Source organism: Pollachius pollachius (genome assembly GCF_949987615.1).
Source record: "Pollachius pollachius genome assembly, chromosome: 1".
Lineage (NCBI taxonomy): Eukaryota > Metazoa > Chordata > Actinopteri > Gadiformes > Gadidae > Pollachius > Pollachius pollachius.
In genome coordinates this window covers 42,801,394-42,821,691 of record NC_136934.1, presented here as the reverse complement: position 1 = coordinate 42,821,691, position 20,298 = coordinate 42,801,394, and the positions used below count along the sequence as shown (strand labels likewise).

The 20,298-nt window shown below is 44.8% G+C and overlaps 2 protein-coding genes across 2 annotated transcripts in view; both read right to left on the bottom strand.

Moving 5' to 3' along the window:
- Positions 1-11,693, bottom strand: part of cdk14 (cyclin dependent kinase 14) — a 100,662-nt gene extending 88,969 nt beyond the window's left edge. The window contains exons 1-2 of the mRNA XM_079729463.1: positions 11,282-11,693; positions 9,451-9,482 (exon numbers count right to left, since the gene is read on the bottom strand). Of these exons, the coding sequence (XP_079585589.1) occupies positions 9,451-9,482; positions 11,282-11,375 (126 nt within the window). The 5' untranslated portion in view covers positions 11,376-11,693. The remainder of the gene's footprint in view (positions 1-9,450; positions 9,483-11,281) is intronic.
- A 1,325-nt stretch (positions 11,694-13,018) lies between these two features.
- On the bottom strand, positions 13,019-19,806 carry LOC307076111 (pituitary tumor-transforming gene 1 protein-interacting protein). Its single transcript, XM_079736989.1, has 7 exons — positions 19,549-19,806; positions 19,235-19,281; positions 19,012-19,120; positions 18,075-18,183; positions 17,045-17,110; positions 15,001-15,047; positions 13,019-13,690 (listed from the first exon to the last, which is right to left on the bottom strand). Exons 1-7 carry the CDS (start codon positions 19,673-19,675, stop codon positions 13,641-13,643), a joined length of 555 nt encoding a protein of 184 aa, XP_079593115.1. The 5' UTR covers positions 19,676-19,806; the 3' UTR covers positions 13,019-13,640.
- Between the last annotated feature and the right edge of the window lie 492 nt (positions 19,807-20,298).

Sequence of the window (20,298 nt, the reverse complement as noted above, 5' to 3'; positions counted from 1 at the left end):
AGGGGGCCAACCTCCCACTGCATAACCTCAACCGTGTTCATGTGTGAGAACTGTGAGGCCATTACGTCTATTTACCACCGCATTACATTCGATGTCTGACACATCCGAGCATTGCTTATTATGTATTCTGTATTTGGCATTTAGCAGGCGGTCCCTCGAGCGAAGCACGCCAGTGTGCACTGGTACGTGGCATACACATTTACACTTGTTGCTTCCCATCTCCAACTGTGGCCTAATTGAGGAGATGTGCTTGTAAGCATCGCTTAGTTGCCATAGTTGAATGAAACCGTCGACGACCAGATGGAAGAAACAGCTAGTCACTCACAATTTGTTCAATACGGGTATGTCTTACCGCTTGGTTGGTTGCTAACTTTTCACTGTCAGCTGCCATATTGTATTGAGATTCTCTCTCTCTCTCTCTCTCTCTCTCTCTCTCTCTCTCTCTCTCTCTCTCTCTCTCTCTCTCTCTCTCTCTCTCTCTCTCTCTCTCTCTCTCTCTCTCTCTCTCTCTCTCTCTCTCTCTCTCTCTCTCTCTCTCTCTCTCTCTCTCTCTCTCTCTCTCTCTCTCTCTCTCTCTCTCTCAATCAAGGGACTTGTTGGAGGCTTCAGCGAAAACACAGTATCGCACGCAGCCACATTCCTCTTAATCTGTGGTTGGTCTCCCTCTGCCACATGGGGTGATATTACTGAAACCCAAAAGGTCAGCAAGGAGGTTTTTTTTGTCCTCCCCTGCTCTTAGTCCGTCTTTCGTCAAGCCATTTATTAAAAAGGGAACATTTACTCTGACATTTGAAAATCTCCTGAATGCCTTAGTTGAGTTATTCAGAGACGACCACAGAGATGATACACACGAGCCCGTCGCATTCGGTAAAGAAATAGATTTTATTTTCCTAGCATGGATGATTTATACGTCTCCGGATCACCTGTCGACTCCACATCTGCTGATTTAAAAAGAAATCCGACATTGTGTTTTGTTTTGCTCATGTCTCGTGCGCTGCCGTCTCCACCTTTAATGGCAGCCCCTCCTACCCCAGATGACTCCCACCTGCATGACTGGCAACCAATTCATAGCCTTACCCCGGAGAGATAAATAATAAAAAAAACGGAGCATATGGTGCGGCTCTGTAGCCTTCAGTGTGATTGATGCGACGTGTCTTACGACGACATCATCGCCGATGCACTTCGCCGCAGAGAAAGCCAGAAAAGCTCTTCTTCCACATTTGCATTTTAATACCTCAGCAATATCGAATCCATTACGCCTCCCCTGGTGGCCTATTAGCGGCGGGTTAATTAAAGACTAGATGAGGCTGCGGCGCGTTTAGGAGCAGACGATCTGTCTGACCCCGGGGCTGATTGTCAGGGCCTCATGCTGACCATGAGGGCTCAACGCCGGACACATTCTACACCGCGACTCCCAGGATTACCTCCCAGGGGCGGCAGGGAAACTGAGCCCTGCGTGACTGATGCCCGAGGCCGGCCTGCTAATTTCCACAGATAACAATAATCCTCCGATGCGCGGGGAGAAGGGCAAATCATAACAAGCTAAAAATAAATAGCTGTAAGCAGCCGACTTCGATTTGGAGCCATCCTGCGCAGATTGAATAAGCCGGGGCGAGATGAGCCGCTCGCATGCATGCCGACTCTTCATTTAGTGAGGTCGCACCACACCGACGGGGAAGGGATCGCAATTGGCGGCGCGCACGTGCTCGTGCTCATGCACTCTCTCTCTCTCTCTCTCTCTCTCTCTCTCTCTCTCTCTCTCTCTCTCTCTCTCTCTCTCTCTCTCTCTCTCTCTCTCTCTCTCTCTCTCTCTCTCTCTCTCTCTCTCTCTCTCTCTCTCTCTCTCTCTCTCTCTCTCTCTCTCTCTCTCTCTCTCTGATTAGCCAGTTGTCACAGATCAGATTGACAGACACAGCATAAACACTGCTGGTGGCGAGAGTTTGAGCTGTGACAGTCAGTCAGTCAGTCAGCCAGTCACCCAGGCAGGCAGGCTTAGGCGCAAAGTGACAGCGGGTGCGCAGGCTGAGCACAACAGGCATAACATTCAGAGAGGTGACAGTTACTGAGCCCTATATGCTAAGACAGAACCAGAGTCATGCAGAACTCCAATTTGTGCTACAAATCTCCCTTGTTCTCCATCTCTGGCGTCTCGCAAAGACACACACAAAATTCCCTGCCAAGCTGAGTGCAAAGAGAGGCAGAAAGACTGGACATGTTGAAGTGATTGTACAGGCAGACAGCGACCGAGCCAGAGTCGGGCTGGGGGAGGGGCGGCTCTGTATGAGGACAGACACCATGGGAACCAGTGGTCTAACCCAGCCCCTTGAGCCTGCCTGCCTGCATGGTTTCTGGCTGCTTGCTGACTGGCTGGCTGGCTGGCTGCTTCATACGCTATGGGAGGATGCTCTGGCACAGCCTGCTGACTCAGCCAGCCTAGTAAATTATGCTTGGAATTGGGCAAACAATTAAGAGGTACATGCCTCCCAGACACTAGGAGAAAGAAAACAACCTGTCTGCAGAGAGGAGGCTGGGCTTGTGTTGCAGTTTGCCGGGGTGCATCATGGGAGCGGAGAAGAGACACCCGCAAATGTAGAGTAGGTAGAGATTGCATTGATCCTGTACCCCTAGAGCAAAACTCTTTCAGATATACGATACACTGGTAGTCGCTTGACGCAAAACACAGGAAGAAGTAGAGGTTTCTCCCTCAGGAGGCAGCAGGGTGATACATTATACTGTAAAGTAACTATGGTATAATCAATCAAGGTCTGGTACCCGCACCACCGGGGCTGGGGGTTTCACAGTCCTTTAGTTTTGCCAGTGTACTATTATCTAAAGACTCTCTGAACACGTACTAAAAAAATCCTTTTATTTCAAATGAAGGCAAAGTCAATTGTTTTTTCCGCTCAGGTTGAAATGAACAAAAAGCAATAAACGGATTGTATTTTCTGTACCGAGAATTAAAATGCACCGTTGATGGGTTCACAGTCACACTGTTATGTATTCAATATTCTGCAATAACTTAGCGGTGCGAGCGGTCACGCCCGCACAACGGATGATCAAATGTGCGGTATGTTACACGCCCCTGATTGGATCACTAGTATGGATTAGACAGCCACCTAACCCTGTTGTGCACCCTGGAGTCGTAATAAAATGCAGCCGGCCAGGGAGTAGATTCTGCCTGGATGGAAGGCTTCAGCCTCATCTCAAGAATGGATGGACAAGCTCCTCTCACGAGGCTTCCTCTATCCTACCCAGGAGAGCCCTTCTCATTCTACACTTGTTTCTGCTGCTGTGGCTTTTAAATATGTAATTTTCCGCATGTGATAGCATGGCAAAGCAGCTTTCAAAGAAATAACATTATAAGCGGCGTTGTGGCGGGGCGTGTGAAATCTTGGCTTTGATTAAACCCGGGTGACTTCAGAGCATGAGTTCATTCACTAAGTGACTGAGAGGAGAGAGAGCAACCTCAGGGAAAGGCATTTCCTCAGGATTGTAACGTTAAGACGGGAGGAAGTAGAAAGGAATGAGCCACCAGGCCTTTCACAGTTTGAGTCACAGTACAACAAAAAGTAAAAGCATAAGCATAAATTGTACTATATTTTACCTATTCTGATTCCTCTGCTGGAATAGAAGAGTTAGTTACATAATGCCAATGGCTGAATGCCACATATAAGGCATTGCAGGCTACACGAGTCCATGATGAAATAGGTTACAATAAGCTGTGGACCCAATAGCAGCAACTCAGGACTGAATCGCTAAAGGCCATGACAGCAATCGGTCCCTGGGAATTAATTAAACCACGATAAAAGCAAGTTAATCAAAGAGCTGTTTAAAAGCTTGTCAAAGTCACATTGTAAACCTTTCTGCGCTGTTATTGTGAATTAAAAAGACAACAATGTAATCAAGATTTCAGGGACCCTTTGAGCCACCCCCTGTCTCTTGTGGTCAAACCGAGAAGGCAGTGGAGGAGAGATGATAAGCCAGGCAAGGCTGAGGATCAGGCACCGCTGGCAGGGACGATATGTGTCGCGCATCGATTCGGTCGTAGGGTGTCTGGAACTTGCACTTTATGGGTATTGTAATGGGTGGAAGGTCTTAACAAACACACATCAACCACAGATGTGTGGCGATGCGATGACTCAACGTCTCCCTCTTAAAACCAAACACTCTACCGATGCTGATGTGTGAGGTTTGCGGTCTGATGGGTCCTTATGTATTTGTTCCTTTGGGTTCCTTTACCTTTATTTATTTTTGCTTAGTCCGCTCTCTCTCGCCCCCTCAAGGGGACAGCGGTTATTGATTTTCTGTCAGGGGATGACATCAATGTCCCCGAGCTGCATTAAAACCAGTAACGTTGTCAAGTTCTAAACAGCCAGACTAGTAATCAGTAACCTTCCTTTGTTATTTTACTAGGAACATTATCAGCGTTCTCCGTCGACTGGGAATATTACCTTTATTTATTTTTACTGCCAAATAAGCTTTCGAAATTGAACTTCAACCGAAACAAATCAATACTGTTAGTGTTTTACCTTCCTTGCATACAAATGTCTCCGATGGGAGTCCCCTCGCACCAAACACAAACACACACAGACACACACTTCCAGCGAGCCATGCTTTGACCTTGCAGAGTGGAGAGGAGAGGCTGGAAAACAGCTGGTTATAAGATAGAGGAAACAGGCACTACACATAATTGCCTTAGTGCACTTAAACATTTGTGGGCAACACTATCCCTTGCACACACACACACACACACACACACACACACACACACACGTGCACAAACACAGGGAAACCGGGCGAGCGAGTGAGAAAGACAGTGGAACATTGAATTCCCCCATGCGGCAAACAACGTAAGCAGTGTATGGAGGTATGAAAAGGAAGAGGGTCTGTGCTGCTTGTCAAATGTTGACGGTAAATTAAAATTCATTAGAGTCACTGGCATGACAGAGACATTGACACTAAGACTTATTAGAAATGTCAGTCGCTGGTATCGCAAGACTACTTGCACGTACATCCACAAACCCCCTCATTATAATTTCTCGATTTATCCTCTGTGTTGCTTTTCATGTGCAGTTTCATTTTCAGTTAAGGTGCAACAGCAGAAATTATGGTTGGGAGGTCCGTCCTGTGATAAAGCATCACCGCTTAAAACCGTGGGTGTCTGTATTTTGACACACACAATGGTGGTGGTTTACTTTTGCTGACACAATGTGTATGTGCCTTGGGCGGCACGTGTGGTTAGCTTTCACACTGACACGAGGTGATGGAAGTAGACGTTCATTTCATTTGTTTTTTTTATTATCCGTGCATGAAAAGTAATACAAGACAGCAGAGTCCTATTCTGCTGAGAATAGATAATGAAGTTCCAATGTGACAAAGACAAAGGCAGGTGGGAGAGAGAGAGAGAGAGAGAGAGAGAGAGAGTGAAGAAGATGGAGAGAGAGAGAGAACGCTGCTAAATAATTTATGAAAAAGAAATGTTCAAATGGATTTCTGTAAACAAACAACAACAATGCTGACAGTAATTTGACAAAGACATAGCTAGACTGTAGAACCATCTCCCACCGAGACACATACTCCTCCCTTGTCATATGAATATATAATAATCATAGTGTGTATGAATATATAAATGTAGGCCCCTACTAACCCATAGCTATGGGGCTGATAAACCTTGACAAAGTCCACTCTTGTGATAACATAGGAAGCGGGTGCAGACGGACAGACAGAAGCAACAGCAGAGCCTCTAGAGAGTGAGACAAGATGAAACAGAGAGCAATGGCAGCAGGAGACCCGGATAACCAAGGTGAAGGTCTGTGTGTGTGTGTGTGTGTGTGTGTGTGTGTGTGTGTGTGTGTGTGTGTGTGTGTGTGTGTGTGTGTGTGTGTGTGTGTGTGTGTGTGTGTGTGTGCGAATGCCGTTGCATGTTTGCGGGACCATGTGTGTGAGTGTCTTGGGCGTTTGTGTGCGTCCGAGTGTGTGAGGCAGAGAGCGAGAGTGATGGATGTGCGAGGGGAAGTCGGCACCAGAGAAAGTGAAAGCAGACAGAGACGGAGTGAGGGAGAAAAAAAGAGGAACAGCTAAATGATGAAAGAAGGGGAAGTGGTGACAGAGGAATAGCACAGTGCTGTACAGAGGACGATATAGGGAGAGAGGACAGAGGCAGAGAGGAGGAGATATAGGGAGAGAGGACAGAGGCAGAGAGAGGGAAAGGACAGAGGGACAGGGGAGGAAGGAGAGGACAGAGGGAGAGGGGAGACGATAGAGAGAGAGGATAGAGCGAGAGGGAGGGAGGAGAAGACAGAGGGAAGGGAGAGAAGGAGAGGACAGAGGGATAGAGGGGGAAGTAAAGAGAGAGGACAAAGGGAAGGCAGAGGAAGAAGAAGACATAGGAAGGAGAAGACAGAGGAGGAGGGAGGAAGGAGAGGACAGAGGGAGAGAGGGGAAAGGAGAGGACAGAGTGAAGTAGAGAGGAGCGAGGGAAGGGATAGAAGGAGAGTACAGAGGGAGAGGGGAGAAGATAGAGGGAAAGAGGACAGTGGGATAGAGGGGGGGAAATAGAGAGAGAGGACAGAGGGAAGGGAGAGAAGGAGAGGACAGAGAGAGAGGGGAGACAATAGAGGGAAAGGACAGAAGGAGAGGAGAAAGTAGAGTGAGAGGACAGGGGGAGAAAGGAGACAATCGCGAGAGCGAGAGCGAGAGAGAGAGAGAGAGAGAGAAGGAGAGGACAAAGGAAGAGAACAGAAGAAGACAAGAGATGATAAAGAGAGAGGACAGAGGGAGAGAGAAGAGAAGGAGAAGGACAGGAGGAGAGAAAAGACGATAGGAAGAGAGGGCAGAAGGAGCGAGAGGAAAGAGGGAGAGAAGAGAGGGGCGGAGAACAGGGGTAATGGACCGATGGGATACTTTGGAGTGACAGAAAAGGGGTGAAAGATAGGACAGTCCGAAAGAGGATTTATTTGCTTTTGGTATTAACAACCTTCTATATCACAGTGGGAGGGTTTTTGGGAAAGCTTTGGAAGCAGTGCCACATCAAATAAGCACTGTGATGCAAGGGAAGTCTGCCTGACCACTTTTGTTGTTGTGGTTTTGAGTATGACTTGCGCAGTTCTCATTTTCTCCAACAATTGTGCAATAGCAACTCAACAACCGGAGCCCTCATAGTTAGGAATGTGGTTTCTGTGTCCGAAGAGAACATGTGAAACGTCACAGTGTGGAGCAGTAGGCCTACGCAGTATGCCTTCCAGCTACAATAAAGTCTATAAGGCCGATTTGATTCCCCTGCTAGACCTAGTCAAAATGTCTGATATCAAATTATTTAATTAAACCAATTTTGCCTAATTCATCCAAGAACATTGATATCTCCAGTCACTTAACGGATTTACGATGCTTGTGAAACAATTAGATAGGCCTTATTGTAGGACACTAAATAATGAGCATGTGTGTTGCTGAAACAGGCCAAATTCAATTCAAAAGATTTAATTTAGATAAATTAAAATGTTTAGATTGAAACACGCAATCCATGTCTCAGAGACTCTCTAGATTCTATCTACATTTCTTGTCTAAATTATTATTAAACTTTACGTTTGTCTCACACTCACCCACCTACCCACCCACACACACACATGAACAAATCTTCATCGGTCATGTTCATGGTATAGCTCCAAGCCAGTGAAATCTAATTCCCTCTTCATCCCTGCAGGAAACAGATTTTTTCCTACACTAAATTCTTTACATTCTTCCTCGGCAGCAGAGCCCATTTATAGCCAATAGCCAAGGCTAATTCCCGTGGCACTCATTTCTTGTGAGAGATCTACTTCATGAGGTTTTTATCGTGCATTCCTCGTTCCAGAACAACATCAAGAACCAAAAAAGAAGGAGGGGGACGACCATCTCCCTGTCTCACAAATCACAAGAGAGCCGTCAAAGAGTCCCGATAAAGACGCATCGGCATTCACGATATTTACACTGAGCGGCTGCTAGTGAGCAAGCGGACAATGACTCCCATGCAAGGATCCTCTGGAAAAACCATAAAACATCTAATAGCATGATGTTGAACGCACTGAGCGCTCCGACCACAGACTCCGCAGAGGGCTGAGGCTGCACAGCGTGAGCCGGAGAGGGAAAACAGAATAACCCTAACCCTCGCCGTACCCCAGAAGAAGACGAGAGAGACTTTGAGCATAGAATCAAATGAATATGAATCGGTTGCCCGTTTTTGTTGTTGAATTGGATGTGATACAACGCTCCCATTCAGTATCATTGTGTACGCGGATTGGTCAAATAAATACATGGAATTATGAGAAAGGGTCAGAACTAGAAGTTAAATGCAAGTGAAGTGAGATTTGCATAATTTGGACAGAGCTTGGTCCCTAAAGGAATAGGTGTGTTGAGACAGAGGGCAGCCAGGAGCAGTACCACTAATAGCAACATTAAACTAGGGAAGATGTACCTCTCTACAGTATGTTTTGCATTTTGAGACAGCACACATGGGCACTTGAATACCTTTGTTATAGCTTTTGTTAGTGCATCTTTCAAATATCCTTTTCAAAAAATTGGGATCTGTTTAAGACAAGTTGGCTTAACAGGCATAGAATCAACAGGCCACGAATCATCTGCAGTGCTCTTTTATGGAACCGCATAGGCGTCTAGGGACTGAAAGAAGCTGACCATGCCTTGGACAGAGATGCACGTCTCTATCCAAGACAAGTCTATCCAGTCTGGGTGTAAATGGGCAGGGGAGAAAAATCAATGTTACTTAAACTCAAAAGGTTGACCAAGCATAAATTCCCAGCCAACACATTAAATTTAACATACCAGTACTCACTCGGCCCTATTGAGTAGCTCATCTAGTCAAAGCCTATGCACGGGCAAATCAAGATGAGGAAAATAAAGCAGATAGACGGCGTGAGAGATAGAAAGGTATGTTGATGGATAAGAGAGAGAGCGTGTGTGTTTGCGTTGCTGATAGATGGGGACGAACACAAGAATAAAGATACCATTTACTATATAGAAAGAGACGAGAAGCGATTAACCGACGGCAGACCATCCTCAATGCTCTCCTATATTGTACTGCGTTTTTGTATGTTTTACTGCCTGGGCTCCCACTGAACCAGCAGACCAGATCCCATAAAGCAGCAGCAGAGCCCTGGAGGGACACCCGAGATGAGAGGGAGAAATGATGCTCTTCACATGAATACATTCCATGCGCACCACAGAGAGCAGGGTTTGCACACACAAAAGGCAAAAATCCCCCACAACAGGGACAATCCCCGTAACAGCTGCCTAAAAGCTCATGCTGACTAATTACATAGATTACACGCAAATTGTTGCGCACGATACCATTGGTTCAGTCGATGGACGAGGACAGAGAGAGACGGGTGTGGGTGGGTGGGTGGTGGGGAGGGTTCAACAACAGCTCAAAACAAAAAGCTTTGGACTTTTCCAACTTACTTCGTCAAAGCCGCTGTCCTCTTTCTTGAACGCTGCAGGGGGAAGAAAGAGAAGAGAGAAAGTAAGAGATATCCTGGCAAACACAGGGAACTTCTGAGGAACGAGCAACATCCTAAAGCCATGGGGGAAGGGGGTTGGTGGGGGGAACATTCTGTGGGCTTAGGAGACGCAGGAGAAGACCGGTGATGGCTCCGAATTTGTAACTGTTACACTGAGATTTGCCAGGATTTTTGGACAGCAAACATTGAAGAAGAATTAGACATGGCGGCCGTATCGGTGACCTTTCGTGACGGGCTTTGTTAGCCAGAAGAGCACCAGGAGAGCGATAACAGCGATGTGGTTCTAAGCGGAGCAGCTTTACCCCCTTCATCACATGAAATTCCTGGGGGTCCTGTGATTGCTTTGTGAAAGCAATATCCATCTCGTTTAACAATAACTGAAGGCTAACCACTCTGTCCGGGAGATGCCGCCACCTTGACAGTCGCTGACGCATGACAGCTACCCCCCCCCCCCCATCTACAAGGTTTGGTCAATAACAAACACAATGCATACAGCCAGCCCCCTCCCTGTCAAAGCCACTGTTTTAAGGTTAATCATTTCAACCTGGTTTTAATGGGCCGTTGATCCGAACAAACGAAGGGGACCCCAGATGGCTCCGGAGGAGGATTGAGGGGGTGGAGCTGGCGAGATGGGTGTGGTGGTGATGGTTTGAGGGTAGGGGTGGTGGAGGGGGGGGGGGTTAAATGACTTTTTCATGTCACAGTAAGTGTTTGGAGTCAGACTCCGGCTACTCGCTGGGCCATTAAATTGCAAATTCCCTCCAGATGCTTTCACAGTCACAATAATTCCCCACCGTGGCCATATGACCAGATCACTGCCGTTTAAAAGACAGCCACACCGCACAATACAGTGTATTTCACTTACCAAAACCAGGATGGTCATCATGATGCAGAAGGCTTAGGTAACAGGCTGTTTTAGAGTTTTTCTGATGTTTTTTAAAGTAGGAAGTGACAATTACGTTAATGAAATGTGTGTGTGTTGATTGATTGATGATTTTACAAAAGACTCAATTGAAGTTGGCATAGGCTAATTTTAATGATAGCCTATATTCTACTGTTAAAATAGAAATGTCATTAACCTTGTGCCTGCAAGTCATTATTTTTTTCTTTTGATTGTATGGCTTTGATCAAAAATCTAGTGGGGAACTAGGCCTATAGCATATCTTAAGATATATATGTGTTTGAGACGAGAAGGACAAAGAATCTTTATGCTGGTCAATCGATGAGTGAAAGTAGAGGCGCTGTGTTGGTTTAGAGGGGAGAAAAGAGGACCAATCCGCGCAGCCGGGAGAAAAAGTCAATGCCAATCTTTCTTCAACCGCAGGATCGACAGGACTGTAGATTTGAATTGAATGCAATTCTCATCTTATCCCACACAGGCTGCCTCTGTTAGCATTTAATTTTAGAAAAATAGGATACTCTCGACACGAAATGAAGATACAGACCTATATCGTTCGATAGAAATATGTAGGCCTATAGACCGAGCATAGAGATAGATATAGCTGAGATCTAGATAGATAGCTAGATGCAGGAGATCTAAATCGATATATAGATAGATCGATCTATAGATGGAGATCTATATAGATTTATAAACATAACTTTAATCTATATATAAACAGCATATGCATGTGGCATGCTCTTTCAGATGACTTTCATTCTAGTCCACCACTATTGGCGATGGCTTTGTGACTTCACGTGTCTCGCAGCAACAAGGTTATCTTTTAGACAGATTTTAGTCATGCAATTCAAGCAAAAATAAAGACAGTTCTTACCAATGCTTCTGAAACTCTCGGATAAAGTTCTTCTCAACTTTTTCATTTTGCCGATCTTTTCTGCAGGCTTGGAAGCTGGCATCAGATCGCACATTTGGATGACTCGTCTGCAGCGGCTCCTCGAACACTGGATATAAGGTGAAGTGGTTTAAACTGTGGGCTTCGACGTTGTTGTCTTCCAAACCCCCTAAACACACGCACAGACCAGACTCCTATCCGTGGGGATTGGTTTGAATGCAAAAACGCCTTTTAAGAATGCCCCCTATATGTTTAGAATCCCAACTACATTTCTATTCCATTAAACGGACGATGCACCAAGCAGAGTGGTAGAGAGCCTATAACAGAGCTGTCGTCATTAAAAATCGGATCGTCTTAGTTTCTGCACCGAAAACTGAAAATGTTTTTCTTCGGGGTTTTTGTCCCACTCAGTCCCTGCTCCACCGCAATCTGGATGTCATTTTTGGGATTCTCTCTCTGGTTTCAGTGAGAGAGAAAAAAACACCCCAACCCGCCCTTGAATCTCCCTGTTGGTCGAGGAGAAGAGGACGGGATGTTTAATTCGCTATCAACGAAGTCGGTCAAACCAAGATCCCGCCCCTCATTCTGAAGGGAATGTTTTTAATGTGAGCGCAGCTTGCAGCGCAGACAGATCGATGGCAGTGACCCCCGTCTGCTAATGCTGAACTCCCCAACGTCCTTCTTGACTGACATTAAAACCTTCGATATCATCCACACCGTTCAAGTTCTTTAATGACAAAGCCTAAGAAGGAGTTTTAATCAGAACTGTTTAAATCAAATCTCCGATCACATCACATCAGCAGATGTGGTATAAGACAACAAACTAATGGCCACTGGTAAATTCAATTAGAGATATTGATCTACAGAATCTGGGTCTATTTGCTCACTTTTCCTTCGCCAATTGTTATCAACCAACAATTAATTTAATTGCCCCACGACCCTTTTTTAATCCAACAGTATAAAATAAATTTTGCAGGTTGATAGCCAACACCAACTGTTTGATGCAGGTTTACTAAAACAATGATACTTTTGATAGTGGTTGATTTTTACCATATGTCATAATACTACTGAAATGTTAAATTGTTTAGTTATTGGGTGCAGCCTCATTACGTTTAATTGGACTTCAGTGTAGTGGATGAGTTAATGACTCATCACTCATTTACACAGATTCAACACCTGGAGCCACCAGTCCACACAAAGTACTGTGTGGCACTGGTGCCTGATGGACATGAATGCTAATTTGCGCTCCGTTTTCTACCTTTTTTCTTTAACCATTGGTTTAAATTGATCATATTATTGAGTTATATTGTCTTCTGTTTGATTTCCTCCATCACTCGACTCTACTCAACATATGCGTCTATAACAAGCACTTACGTTTCTCTGTAGTGGCTTACTGATCAATCCTTTACCTTAAACGTTAATAAGCTAAACCTAATGGGCATCAAGAGTCTTCTACATGGTGTGAAGTGGTTATTGGTGATTTGACAGATTTGACCACTAACGTTACTGTAATCACTGCAGAGCAGGAGAACAGATCACGAGGCTGTTAGACCCTGATGACATGTCTAGAGCTTCTTGCGGCGGGTCTCTAAGGTAACATCAAAGAGTCTAGCCTGATGACGCAGAAGCAGAAGATGATCTCCCTCTGCCAGAGTACAGCACACAGACAGCTGACTGCTTAGGCTTCCAGAACAATCAGACAACATCTCACTACGTCAGTTGTTTTAATATACACTTTTATTGTATATGCACAACAAAACAGAGACTTAGAAGAATATTTAACAATATATGTTTGAATTGCTGTTGTTCTAGTCTAAGTTTGGGGTTTGCCAGATCTGATAATCACCCAGAATTTCTATTTGGTTTCACTTAATAATTCAAACCAATCATGAAGGGCCGATTGCAGAACATTCAGTTCACTTCCTGAATCGCTGAACATTTGAATAAAGTATCGTTATCTGCAATTTCACCGAAACTGACAACAGATATGAACACAGGCTTAACATAACATCTAATAGAAGAAAAGAGACAAAGAATGTTTAAAAACAAAATACAATCAGTGCTAATACTGCTTCACTTCAGGCACACAGAAAATGTATTTCTACTCCATTTATCTTTAAGATTATGTACAATGACAATCTATGTCTGGTCAATACAATACGTTCAAAAGTAGGATTTTACTTTAAATTACGTCTTTGTATAACTCTTGAAATTGTATCATGGTTAAGCTAAAATTAAGAACTTAAGGTCAGTCAGAACATTTCCTGGTGTGTGTGTATATGTGTGTGTGTATACATATATTTATGTATGTGAGTGTGTCCCACTCTCCCATCCTATTGATTTACTCATTCTCAAGCTTGCTGTACTTGCTGCTGGAATCGGCCATCAAACCTGGAGGACGGAGAGGGAATTCAGATTAATAGTGACAATAAAATAAAAACATAATCAAAATATATCACCCTTTTTTCTTCTTCAGTCATACAAAGTAGGAAGGCCACGGGCCACCTCAACATATTTGGACATAGTAAAGCGTTGCGACGTAGAACGATGTACTCGTGTAGTGTATGTGGCACCGCGAGGCCTTCCCCTGGAGGATGCTCAGACTGAACGGTCATCCATCACTTCTGTCGCGTCCTCCGAGCAGAACACAATGTCAGCGTCGCATAACCAGGTAGCACATCTCACCTTCGCTTACCGGAACGACAGGGTGTGTGTCCGTACGTGCACCCGTGCACAACTGCCGTGCATGAGCACGGAAAGATTCCTCCCCGTGCCGTTCTGTGTCTGGGCATTTCGAATTATGTCCATGTCATTCAAACCTTTTGACGAATGACGGGCCATGACCTCCCAAGATGTCTACGGATCGGGGCGGTTTGTTTCTGCACAATGTCGCCGAAGGGATGAACCGATAAAGAGCATGGGGTTCTATGATGGCTGACCTTAAAAAGGTAATACATAGCTTATATGATGTCAATGCTGGTATGAACTAGATTTAAAATGATTTGCTTGAACAAAATGTATTTGTTTATAGAGGTCGAAGACCGCTTGATGAATATCGGGATGATGGCTTCTATAGTTAGCCTGCTATTTGCTGAGGGACTTGATACATGCAGTGTCAGGATACTGACTATGTGGTGGAAGAACCATTTTCAACCTCTAGAGGGGGTGGGGGGGGGGTAAGCTTCTCTGGCTGAACAGACTGAAAACATAACACCCTGCAGAGACTTTCTAGAATGCCATCATCCTCAGGTATACAACTCAGTCTGTTTACTGTGTAGAGACACATGTCCAGAGCAATCAAAATACTGTTCCTCATACAAGGGGTGAAAACTAGACGCATAAATGACACCAAGGAAAAATACATTATATTGACTGCTTCAAGGAAGAAAAAAATAATCAATTGCTTTTTATGTTCTCGGTCCGGTAACAAGAAGGGAAAACCTGCAGACATCATTAGGAGGTAATATAGCCTGACACAAAGCAAAGATGAATCGCCATCCAATAGATTTGTTCACATGGAGTTGGCGTTACCCTTCTGTTCTCTGTGCTTCTGGCAACGCTGAATAATTCTCTGCTGCTACCAAACAGCAACAATAGTGAACAACTACGCAGTTGGAATGCAAGACGAAATAAGGAACAATGTGCATTTATGCTAAACTGAGGTTCAAAGAGAGGTGTGTGTGTGTTTGGAGGAGACATACCATACTTCCTCCTGATATCGTCGTGCCGGTTCTTTCTCTCCCCGGTCCTAGAAACAGCAAGAGGAAGCGTGTTAAAAATGTAAAAATAGTCCCCATATGGTATAAGCTTAGGAGCTACCACTTTAAAAATAAAACAAAGAAAAAAAACACCCTAAAAACTGCTGACACATCATGGGGATAAAAAACACACACAAGAAGCAAAATCCTGCAACGTGTGTTTAGGGTCCCTGGGTATCGACTTCATGTCATTGTTTACATCCCATAATGTACATGGCTAATTGACAGTGAAAGTGGCCGTGCTTCGCACAGTGAGTGTAACAGCACCCGTTCGTCAGCCCTGCACACTGCCTGTTCTGGGGGAATACAAAGGATCTGCCAAGCTGTTTTCCCTGTGCCTTTGACTTCCAGGGGGCGTTAAATCCACTCCATCTTCACACAAAGGGTAGGCGTAAATCAGGCGGGGACTTTGTTGCCAGGTTGTGATCTGTGAGCAATCAGGGCAACAGAGAGACGAGATGGGGCCACCTGCCATCTGCACCCTGCTCCAGCCTCACAACCCCCCTCCCCCCTCACCAGCCCCTAAAACATAGCCACAGATATTGGCAACAAGTGGGGAAGACAGAGGAAGAGTGGATGAGGGATTTGGAAGAGATTAAGTATGCTTCTGGTCGGAGGGAGCAAAATCGACATGCTAAACGTGGCTTAAAAGGCAATCACAGTTCAAGTTGACTCAACATTTCAGCATGTCAAGAAAGTCAAGTTCCCCATCTTCATAACACCCAGAACTCAGTCCCTCCCTCTCTCTCTCCCCATCTTTACCAAATCTCACAACAGTCAGACCGTCCTCGGTGAATATAAAGCTGAAAAATAAACCTGTTCATCTCTAGGATAGATTGAAGGGGGAACAGCAGATTTGGTTCAGCGGCAGTCGAGGGGTTGGAGACGTGATCAGAGTGTGTGTGGTTGTATGCGTGGTGACTGTCGTCATTTCCCCTCCAGACGCTTGGAGTCCAGCTGGACCTGGGCTGCCGCCTGGCTCCTCCGCGCTGCCTCTCCACCAGAGATGTCTCCCAGGCCCTGCCTACACTGATCCCAGGATCCGCTCCTCGTGCCTGGGTGTCCGTTTTGCAGGAAAGACACTGTGTATGTAGGTCAGTGCACTGATACTAACACTGGGGCTCTGATGGCTCAGCCGTGCACAGGGGCCCAAGTGAAGTCTGGCTCAGGCAGACATAAACCCCAGACACGTTCCCCGTCTCTCGCTCGTACACGAGCAAAGGGACGCTTGAGCTTTCGCTGCAGCCCTGCGAGTGATGATAAGCCGCAGTTGGCCCAACTTTCTTTCTGCATGAACGCATACATTTAACAGCCTATCAGCAGGCTATGCTGAGAGGATGAGCTAGGAGACACCGTGGAGAGAACCAGGACGAAAAGAGAAGAATCCAAGGCTCACATTCAGTCAGGGCGCCGGGAGAACATTAGACGAAGAGCAAATTTGCTGTCCTAGGATGGCGAAACCTCACACACCACTCTCTTAAGTGAACGTTTTCACGACCGATGCGTGGACGAAGACATAAGCGCCAGTTACCTGAGCTCAAGAATATTGGGCGATTTTGTAAGATTTGCGAGTCAGTCAGTTGCGCCCTTGAATTCCCAAAACAAGAACAAAGTGTCCTTTCTATAGTATACTATGGTATAGTATAGGTAGGCCGTTTGCAGGATGCTGAGTGCGGTTACATCGTTAGACGTGGCTTGTAAATCAAAAGGAAACAGAAAAGATGCTACACTTAATTGTGTAGCATCTACAGTAGCTGCTATCGTTGCTTTACACGGGGAATGGGTTAGCCTAGCGATTGTAATACTTGCACTTGGTTCTATGAACATCTTTACTGTACCGACAGCGATATATTGTTTCACTTCTTATGACAAATGTACTTATTGTAACAAATGCACTTATTGTAAGTCGCTTTGGATAAAAGCGTCTGCTAAATGCCCTAAATGTAAATGTAAAAGATAACACTAATGTTGGACTGGTTCCTCTCACCGCTCTTCAGCACGCTGTCTGATCTCCTCTCTCCTCCTGGTGAACTGTTCCTCATCTCGGTCTGGCCTGGAAACACACACACACACAGCCTGCTCAGAACTAGTGACATTTCCAAATCACTGCCAGAACGGCTGTGTTGTAATAAAGCAGTAACATTACTAGAAGAGGCACATAAACGGAAATGTCCATCTGACGAAAGATGCTTTCACCTGCAGCGGGCTTACCAATCAAAAGACTTTGCTGATGACATGTTTGAATCTGCAACTTTATCTTCAAACAAAACAGGATGAATTCTGAAATAAGGGAGCTCTTCTCAGTCTGCTCTATCCAGATTCTATACGTTTTACTTTCATCTCCTGGACTGCCCCTTGGCCCATCTATTCCAACATTACTATGCCATGTGTGAGCTGTGCAAAACAGAAACGTTCCACAATGGAGCTGCATGAGTGAATCGGTGCCTAAAAGGTTATCCCAGTAATTGACTGGGAACTATGTGTGGGCTTTAGAATAAGCTTTAGAAACTCCTTTATGTATCTAAGTCGTGCCCTAAGAGGAAAGGGAATGCATGGCTTTCAGGACACAAATGAAACATATTTTACCTTTCAAGTAAAGAAAAAAGAATTGTTGTGCTTTATCAAAAAAAGCTCTTGGCCTTTTCAAATGGATAATCATACTTGCGAGAGTGACAGTCGGGTGTCAAGCCAGAATGCAGTTGATTGACTTTGTGAATCCCCCACGTATTTATTTATATACTTTTGACATCTGACTGACGCCTTGGTTTCTGCATAATAAGAGCATCACACAAATCCCCAGACACATGACAATTGTATCTTGTCCAGAGAAGGAGTTTTGATGCTACACTGCAGTACACTCGATGCTGTATTTTGATGCTTTGTATTAATAAGCATTTCCCTGGTGGTTCCATTTTACGGTTTTCTTCAAAGCGCTATAAAAGGGTAGTTTAACCATCACTTTTTTTCCTTTGGGTAACAGCAGCAGCCAGTTTATGTCACTTTCTGTTTAGTCTTACCCTGAACGACATCTCCTACAGTAGCAGCACCAACAGCAGCATACAGAAATGGTGATTAGGATGCTCCCTGCCAGCATTGCCATGGCGATAATCAGGACCTCAAAGTTCACTGTGACAGAAAAAACAAGACAGACGCATAGTGAACATCTTCCCCGTGTCATCTGGAACCCAATAATGTCAAGGAAATATTTTGACAATTGCTAGAAAACATACTGAGTGCATAATGTGACAGATTGTGTTTCACACATAAGGCAGAAAACGAAACATTCTTATTAACACCTATTAATGAAATATAAAAAAATGCTGAAGAATAAAATTATGGGTTGCCTCAAAAATAGCTCTGGCGAAGCACAAACGCAAGTTGCAGTTGACCGATGAAGCAATGCTGCCACCCAGTGTCAATGTAGCGCAACTACACCTACTGCATTTGCGATAATGAAACTAAACTGTTAAACGAAACTTAAGACACCAGACTGCTCTAGCACATATTTGCATGTTGGAAAGTTGGGGTTATTTTTGGAAAATCCACCAAACACAAACCTATAACTTATGTTTGATATTACTGGTGCCTAGAGACAGGAAGTGAGTCTTATAAACCTATGCTTTGATTAAAGTAAGAACACAAAGGAGAAAATAACATATCTAACGTGTGTGTGTGGTGTGTGTGTGTGTGTGTGTGTGTGTGTGTGTGTGTGCGTGTGCGCGCGTCCCAGTGCACGTGAAAAATCTTTAAATAAGAAGACGAGAGCAAAGTACGTTTCTCTCGTGTTAACACAAAAACACATTTCAGTAAACTCGAAGAAGTGATGTTTGGGAAGCTCCTCCCCAAATAATGTCATGATGACACTAACATAAATGGATAAATGCATAGTGACCATTTGACCACAAGCTGGTGCATGTGCTTGTGCGTGTGCGTCCCAGTAGACGCAGCACCCACCCCAACATACTCCCCAGCGCGCCTCGGACAGCTTGCATTCCGCTGAGGAAGGGAGCAGGTGGCTCACGGGGTACTCCGTACAGGTGGCGTTGGTGTAACACCATAAACACTACGCAGAAAGCAAAAAACATGTCAATAACCAAAGTGATTTTGATAGTGATCTTCGTTATGATCTCCATACAGCCACACAATGTTATGAACCAGAAGGTCCTCTGAGCCTTACCTTGGATGACTGGACACAGGAGTCGCATGTTGTGGATGCAGAACACGCTGGGAAAATGAAATGAATATGTAGAGACTTACTGTGGTTGACATTTGTGCCAAATGAAATAACGAATACTTCTACTTTCCCCAGTCGAATTTGATGGCTGATCGCATTGTGACGCATTTTAAAGACAGTATGCCTTGAAACAAGTTCTACAGAAATGCAAGGACTGCATGTGGCAAACAAAGTTTATAAAGTAGTAGTGGTAGAATTGTGAATATTAGTAGTATGACTAGTGTAGTACTAGCACAAGTATAAAAGTTGGTGCTTACGCTTCGCTGGAGGTGTGACGTTAACGTCCGTTTGGCATTCCGTCTGGCCGATGAAAACGAACAAAACTGCTGTGAAGAACACCGACATGGCGACACTATTTTTGTGCGAATGATTCATATTCGTCATTCAATCGAGCAGGGTAAACGTTAAATAACAGTGGTCTTAAAATAAATCCGATCTAGGGGTTCTCGCCCTTCTGATCCTGTGGTGTTGTTGCTGATGAACTACTTCCTGGATGTGTTGAGGTGGGCGTGTCAGTCACATGCCAAGCCTGGCTGGGAGAGCTTGTCTTCAGCCTTCACGGTAGCAATAGAGAGAGGACCGTGAATTCTGGCGTTATCCCGGTCTACCGCAACGATATTTCCTGTCTCTTATTTCGTACGTAAATTAACAGTCCCGGATGAGAATAAAATGAAAAATTACAATGACAAGAATAGGTATTGAGTCTTGAAGAAAATGTGAAAAGCAATATCCGAAACATTTATCTATCGAAAGTCCCGCCCCTCTCTTTCTATTCTCTCACCGCTAAACGTATGTAACTGAACGATCCTTCCTCCCTCTTATCAATAGCGCTGACTTGGAGCGACCCGTTCCAGTCATTAACAGGTTTTGTTATTCTTGATCAATGGTAGCCGCTCATTATGTTTAATATACTGCCTATCTTTAAGATTCGATCCAACAGGTAACCAGTATCCTATCTACCGATTTGCTTAAAAAAAAAGAAAAAAAAAGATAGGGCATATAGCCTA

Coding starts and splice junctions, on each gene's coding strand:
- LOC307076111 (XM_079736989.1), bottom strand. CDS start 19,675: ATGACGAATATGAATCATTCGCACAAAAATAGTGTCGCCATGTCGGTG. Junction 17,111..18,074: donor TGTAGGAGATGTCGTTCAGG/GTAAGACTAAAC, acceptor GTGTGTTTCCAG/GCCAGACCGAGATGAGGAAC. Junction 15,048..17,044: donor AGACAGCGTGCTGAAGAGCG/GTGAGAGGAACC, acceptor TGCTGTTTCTAG/GACCGGGGAGAGAAAGAACC.